Source organism: Octopus bimaculoides, chromosome 12 (genome assembly GCF_001194135.2).
Source record: "Octopus bimaculoides isolate UCB-OBI-ISO-001 chromosome 12, ASM119413v2, whole genome shotgun sequence".
NCBI classification, from domain to species: Eukaryota; Metazoa; Mollusca; class Cephalopoda; order Octopoda; family Octopodidae; genus Octopus; species Octopus bimaculoides.
Genome location: NC_068992.1, coordinates 67,065,104 through 67,072,931, shown reverse-complemented (window position 1 = coordinate 67,072,931; position 7,828 = coordinate 67,065,104). Strand labels below are relative to the sequence as shown.

Here is a 7,828-nt window from a genome sequence, read left to right as displayed (position 1 = left end):
ATATATATATATATATATATATATACACAATGGCTTGGAATCAAACCCTGGTTAAATATTTCTAACACTGATGCGCTGGCCTGACCTCGTATATCAAAATATAAGTACAACTAAAAGAAACCAAGAAATCCCATTTGCGAATCGAATTCTCATCTTTATTAGTAACTTCAGTGAGAGTTAAGACCAGAGATTAGAAGAAAATATGGAGAAGTATAAAACGATACATTCAGAGAAATGGAATTGTAGATTTAGTTCCATTTCCTTTTGATTATATTAGACAATCTAATCAGAGAAGATGACAATAATAGAAGATTCCCGGAAAACTAATATAGGTTATTTTCATTCATGAAGTATGTCGGTTGAAGTAGAGATAAATTTGTATATTGCTGTAGTCATTGTTAGATTGCTTTTCGTAAAATATAATGCGATTCATATTCTTTCATTCAAGCTATATAAGATGTTTTTATTTTATGCTTTGTGTTTTGGTTACTTTAGTTCTTTCTTGGTTTCCATAAGGATCTTTGGAATAAAAATTTGAATTAGAGAATTACAAATAAATAGAAATTAATGGTCTTAAATGGAAGAAATAAAAAAAGAAGAAAGACAGAAGAGAAAAGGAAGCAGTCAAAGAAAATGGTACATTTTCAGAAATATTTTCGTCATATTATATCTACACTATTGTCAAGTAAAGTATTTCTAGCTCTCTCAGACGAAATTGGAACTTGAAACCCTTCCAGTTGTTGACGGCAATGTGTCTAGAGTACTACAAGCGTCATCTCTGAAACTTTTAAGGTCAAATGGGTCGAGAGTATCATCAGCACTACAGTTTCTGCGAGTTTTTATGGCTAAATCTTTCGTGCATCGAACCAGCAATATCTCATAAATCGTGTACTGTACTGAATGTTTCCAATTCCGTTCTCTTTTACACATTATCAGTTTTCTGTTTTTAGTGAAGATCAAAAGAAATGCTGAGAGTTAGGTGTGAATTTTCATTTGACAGGAGATCGTGAGATAGCAGTAGATTTAGGAGTGAAACCACTTTCAAAACGCAGAGCACTACGAAGTTTAAGTTTTATTTTACTGTCCTCATTATTTTATTATGTATTGCACAGTTGTTTTGTTTTTATTTCAAATAACGTAACAAGATGTCAGACACGGGAGTTGGTAGTCTTCCTTCGTTAAGTCGTTACAATAAAGAACAAAGTGAAATGGCTGTGAAAGGGAGAGAAACCAGAGAAGACCGAAGACGTGACGTTGCAATCTACGCTGTTGACATTTTAAATATTGGGCGCTCTCGTTTCTACGAAGGTGATTTAGGATCGACAGAATTGTTTCAATTACATGTTTCAATTATTTCAATTATTTTAACGTTAATTTCAACAATGAAATTTAATCAACTACAAAAGGAATTGAACTTAAAATCTGAAGAAACGCGAAGCCTGATGCTGAATGTGACCACCACTATTACCACCGACAAATAGACATTTTTTGTCAAGATAAAATTGGAAATCAATTATAGAGACTAAACGTGTTCCTTACGTTGGCAAGCTTTATCTCCAAATCCACCATATCACTCATGTCTTCTTCAGCTGTCTTCGGGTCGGCCCCAAAATTGATTGCCATCTGAACGGCGAGCTTTTCATAAGCCTTTAATTTGGTATCATTGCGACCTTTCAAGTAGTACTTTTGCCCAGGCATACCGAAAGATGGTTGATCAATCTACAAATTATATTGAAAAAGAAAAAAAAATCATGAAAGAAAGAATAAAATTTGTTGTGCGTTTAAACATTATTTAATACACAGACGTCATGAAAAATGCGCAAAATATATCTTATGCTTTCATTAATAATTGTCAGAGAAGATAATTTCTCCAATATGTTCTCCACATCACATTATGTACGAATGTATGTTGTTTTAAAAGATGCAGATGTTTATGGTGACCTTCCTGCGTGGTTAGACGATATACTCCTCTTCCTTCCATACATCATCACTCTATGTAAGCATGAATGTAACAGGAGACTGAAGTCTATGGCTTGAGTGCTTATAATGGCTTCCACTCGACTTCTTAAATTTAGCTTTATATCTTATGGTATATGATGTGATATATATATATATATATATATATATATATATATCACATCATATATATATATATATATATATACAGAGAGGCAGATAAATAGGTAGATATACTTATATATACAAATACACATGCATATGCATGTTTGTGTATGTGTATGCTCATATATATGTATATGTATTTGTGTGTGTATATATATATATATATGTGTGTGTGTGTATGTATATAAATGTTTATTTATTACATATGTTTATACACATTACATATATTTATACATAAGTATATGTGAGTGTGTGTGTGCAGCATGTGCATTTATATATATGTACATGTATGTTTGTGTACGTGTTGGGTGTGTGTGTGCGTATTTCTGTACTTGTGTGTGTGTATGTGTGTGTGCGTGTGTGTGCTTTTGTGTAGATATGTCTGTGCGTATTAAGTGCATCATATTGTGACAAGAATTTAAAACATTAAAAATAGTGAGAATTACGCTTCGAGATTCTCAGAGTAGAAACTCCTGAGCTCAGTCGCAACCACGTCATAAGACGACACACATTTAACCACGTTTTAACAATCAAATAGTAATGGCGCCAGTTTAGAGATATGCTACATTAAGACCAACGCAAAACAGATCAAGGATTCTTCGACCAGAAGTTCTCATATAAGTAGTTGCCTATTTTACTGCAACTCACGCAACAAGCGTCTTCCAATCGTTGGAGTCAATAAAGAACTGATCTGAATGACAGTATTTGTAAGTCTTATAATCTATTGAATAATAAAAGTTTCACTGAAAACTTTGTCTTCTTGTTCTCTAAGAAATACAAGAAGCTTTGGTGGAAACAATCCAGCACTAAATTAATCTCATAAAATGAGCTGAAATGGTCACCGAAAGTTGGTAAAATGAACGTAAATAATTTGAATTTAACTCTGACAGAGAATTTCATAGTTAGGTTTCCTAATTGTGCAAAGTCTACCAAAAAGAATCTAACAAAACTGTAGCCTGAAAAACAGGAGACAAAGGATTCATTTAGCTTTGAAGTGTGAACAATTTTTATTTTCAAACGATTACTTACCGAAAGTACATGACTAGTGGAGTTCTTATTGTTTGAGCGAACTGCAATGTGAATTAAAGGCTGACAATTGTATTTTCTTAACGATGACAGTAAATTAACTAGACTAAAATTATTTATATCCCTACTGTTGTACCGTACTGGCCAATCACCAAATTCTCCTCTCAGTACTGTTTCAAATTCTGCTAAACTGCGTTCTTCGATTAATGCTGCGAAAAGAAAGACAAACAACAGTTTATAGCAGTTTATAGAAATAACATTTAATAAATGAAAAACCACAGTTATTTTATAATTAATAGACTTCAACCAATATATAACTAGTTTAAATACCTCTGTTATGAAGGAGACATAATTTGCTTAGTTTTCATTTAAACTTAGAACTTTAAGTGCCGTTTCTAACTTAAATACTTTAGAGAAATAAAGCGGGAGTTTTATATTTTTGTCATACCATCGCTTTAGATAGATTTATGCGAAATATGAAATCATGTATTGAGATGAGAGTCACGTGTGATATTCGTTTCAATGCTATTACTTTATGTGCTCGACTAATGGCTTATTAAATGAAATTTTGTTGCAGATCTGCTTTTTATTACTATATTCCTAATGAATGGTACCTACTTGATTTAATCACAATTTATATGACAAAACTGAGGCGGCAAAGAAGAAACTTAATATCGAGATTATGTTCTAGGTCATATTTATTTCATATTACTTAAGATTTGCATGCTCTTCAAAACAAGATGTTTTGCTTCTGTTCCAAAGCATAAAAATTGCTTTCAAATCAAAAAAAAAAAATCAATCAATATTCGAATTATTACTCCCCTACATTAAGAAGTCAGAAAGTACCTACAATGATGGAAATATTAGTGCCATTAGGAATATTTAGCGCACTCTGGGAATTCCAATTCAGTTTTTTTTAAATTCATTTATTATATGCTTTCTATATATTGTTTACACTTCATACATATAGATTATAATATGGTATCATATGATATTATCAACATACATGTGTCCATAATCATAAGCTCTTTTAAAGGAACATATATACATCATACTGGAGTTATATACTTGCAATAGTCTCAAGGCTTACTGTTTCTATTTTTTTATATCTCAAATGTATCATTGTATTCAATAATTATTTTTTGTACACCTCAATCATAGATTCATTTCTGTTCCTGCTTGAAGACATTGAAAAATATTAATTTCAGGTTGTGAAATAAGATAGGAAACATTTCTAAAATGGGAAAATTATCAATCCAGTTCATTTTTAATGTTTAAGTATCTAAACATTCTTGTGTATAGATGACGTCATTTTTTTAAAAACTTGAACAGAATTATTTAGAGTTTAGATTCAAGTATTTGAATGTTTGTTCGATCGAAAAGTGTCTGGAGACAAGACAGAAATGAGTAATTCTTCTTGTGTAGATCTCGACGAGATAAAAGATAATCCAGGTGGAATAAAGATTCTCAATGTACAATGGCAATTCTGAAGACTGTTTTAAGATTCTCGTCCAACTTTCTTCGTTATAGTTTCCTCCATTACCCATTCTACAATATATATATATATATATATATATATATATATATATATATGATATAAATTTGTTTATATAGGAAGTCACTAAGTCTGAATTCATAGAGTTAATCATTAGGGATCCTAAGTAATTACGCTACTAAATTATTTTAATGAATGCGATTAAGCATTTATAGTATTTGTGTAATGATAGCTGGCGTTACACCAAAATAAGTTTCTTCATCAAGGAGTTGCAGAAAAGGACCAAATATTGATATTCTTCACTGCTGTAATCATGCGTTGCACGTAAATACTTTAGTGAGAATATTTTTATTAGCAAACAAAGTAGACAGAATACACAGGTGATATGCTAATGGGATAGAAACATGTTGTTATTTTTGTTGTTGTTGTTGTTGTTGTTGTTTAATCTCCGGTAGGCCCTGATCAAGCAAATTCATAATCAAAGGCCTTTTTTAAAAACTTAAATGTGTCAAAGTTCTTCAATATTCTTTCAGACGATATGGTACAATTCGATGGAAATCTGACTGCTGCTTTTAGCACGGCATGCAGATTCTTCCTCATAATCACTACAAAACTCAGTTGAAGAATAACTCATGCTATTGTACCTAATAAATGAGATGGTATCATTGTGATTTTTTTTTAAAGTTTAATATAGAGAATGTTTGAATAAATAGAAGGATGCGCCATTTAAAATGTATTGAAAATGCGATTAATAAAACGTTTGATAGATTTTCAACTGAACTACAATATTTTCAACAGGGAAATATAAAATGTAAAAGATTTTAAGAGTAACTATCGAAAAATGTTTAAAGATTTCAACAACCAATTATTTAAAATAATCTGTTATATTAATATTTGATATTTCGTAGAAAGTCGTTCACAATTAACATGGTAATGAGTAAGAGATATACAGAGATTTAGGTCACGAATCTTACTTTTGTATGACGCAGAAGTTAAAATAAGACAGACATTCTAGACATTGATAGAAATTTAAATTTTTATATATCATGTGGTCGGTAAACAGTTACAGATTATTGAATATGGTAATATATTTAAATATATTTGAATATATTTCGTTCATTTGTTGAAGTTCTTATTGCTACACAAACCAACACATTACCGTTGTTATGTATTTCTAGGTCCCCTGGGGTCGCGTTTACAATTCATCTCTTTAAATCGATAAAATTATAATACATGAGAAGCAAACTTGTTATTCTCTTACATTGCAATAGATTGAAGAATTGTCACACGCTTAAAACTCTGCAAAGAAGTAACTAGTGGTTCCGCAGTCGGTAGAAATATCAAATATTGATTTCAATGGACAAAGTACGAGACCAAACTTTGATAAACTGAGGTATGGCAATATTGATTTCTTCCCTTGTCACAAAGCCACAAACTTGCAGAGTGAGTGCATATATATGTATATGTGAGTTTGTGTCTGAATGTGTGTGTGTATTTACATATATATATATATATATATAGTTTTACAGTAAATCAAGTGTATCAAGTGTAAACAATGTATCGACTTCTATATGATGAAACAGAAAATTACCCCTGCAGTGATGTTTTCTGACGCAAAAGGACGCAAGAAAAGTTTTTAGGAATTTTAACCAGTGCGCTACCGATTTTGCCATCAATTCGACTTTGCCGATTGTCTATGCATGTACAGCTAATGAGAAAATGTGATCGATGGCTAGTTCGTTATGTGTATAATTTTGATGGTATCAATTCTGTCTCTTTAATGAAGCAACAATATATATATATTAAAGAGAAAGATGATAAGTCAACTGTATAATATCTGGCATCATATTAATATTGTTTCTTTGTTCCAATATTAATGTTCATTGACGTATTATCAAAAAGGTAATTAGCAGCTTATAACCGTTAAGTAGATTTTCTAGTGTTACCTGCTGCTGGAATGTCTCAGAGATTTTTTTCTTTTTTATCCCGTATATCCTCCACCTTATCTGTGATGCGAAACATAATTTGTAGAAGTATTTAGTTTAGTAGATCAATATGTACACTCAATATATTAATCAAAGGTTTCGTTGATGTGTTCGTCTGCGGATATTTTATGCTTTACTTTAAATATATGATGGTTATATCTGATGTGTAAGCAAACGGAAACTAATGTCAGTGAATATAGATTAGAATTATCGTCGTTCCCCAAAGAGTATGGTATATAAAGCACCAGATCTAGTCTCCAAACTTTGCCGTTTTATTTTGGAATGTCTTTAAACAGCGGCACTAATGTTATTGAATTCTATAAGACAGAGGATTATTGAGTTAAATCAATATACAAATTTAATTTCAGGATGATAATCCAACTTAAGAGAGGAAAAATATCTAAAGTAAGAAAGTAAATATTTTAGTTCCAGAAGTACAAGAAAAAAGGCAATTACTGTTTGGTATTGAGCAAAAGTTATAATCTTATTTTAGTCTCGTAGTATCACATGTGCATCAGTCTAGCATACTAAATACTTTAAAGGAAAGACCATTGCACGTGAAATAGATGCCTGGTTTCACGTGTGTGTGTGTGTGTGTGTGTGTGTGTGTGTGTGTGTGTGTGTGTGTGTGTGTGTGTGTGTGTGTGTGTGTGTGTGTGTGTGTGCGTGTGTGTGTGTGTGTGTGTGTGTGTGTGTGTGTGAATTTGTATACGTATTTACAATATCTTATCCTGTACGATAGGAACAGCAGCACGAATATCTCCTGTGTCCGATATGTAATAAATTCTGTTTACATAAGAAGAAAATAAAACAGTCCAGCAGTCCGTGCAAATATAACTTAATCCTAACATTGTCAAGTATTATTTTACGATCGTGCGCTTACTACGACTCAATTGAATTTTATATAAGAACCAACGCCGTGGAGTGAAACAATAAAAATAACAAAAGAAAATTATACAGGAATCAATTTCCAATTTGCTTTCTTCGAGCCTTGAAAGAACTGCAAACAAAATGCCATGTAAACGCTAAAGCAAATGTATCAGCTTGCTTTTAACAAAGTTCTTGCAATCAGATTAGAAATACATGACAATATTACGACAATATATTTGAAACGTAAATGCCGAGCTCAGCTTTATTGCAATATATAACCCAATATATCGAGATATATATATATATATATATATATATATATATATATATA

General features: G+C 31.4%; 1 protein-coding gene across 1 annotated transcript in view; it reads right to left on the bottom strand.

Moving 5' to 3' along the window:
* LOC106884467 (neprilysin-1) overlaps window positions 1–7,828 on the bottom strand; it is a 187,219-nt gene that overhangs the window by 147,198 nt on the left and 32,193 nt on the right. The window contains exons 5-6 of the mRNA XM_052972063.1: window positions 3,151–3,356; window positions 1,540–1,719 (exon numbers count right to left, since the gene is read on the bottom strand). Coding sequence (XP_052828023.1) covers window positions 1,540–1,719; window positions 3,151–3,356 — 386 coding nt within the window. The remainder of the gene's footprint in view (window positions 1–1,539; window positions 1,720–3,150; window positions 3,357–7,828) is intronic.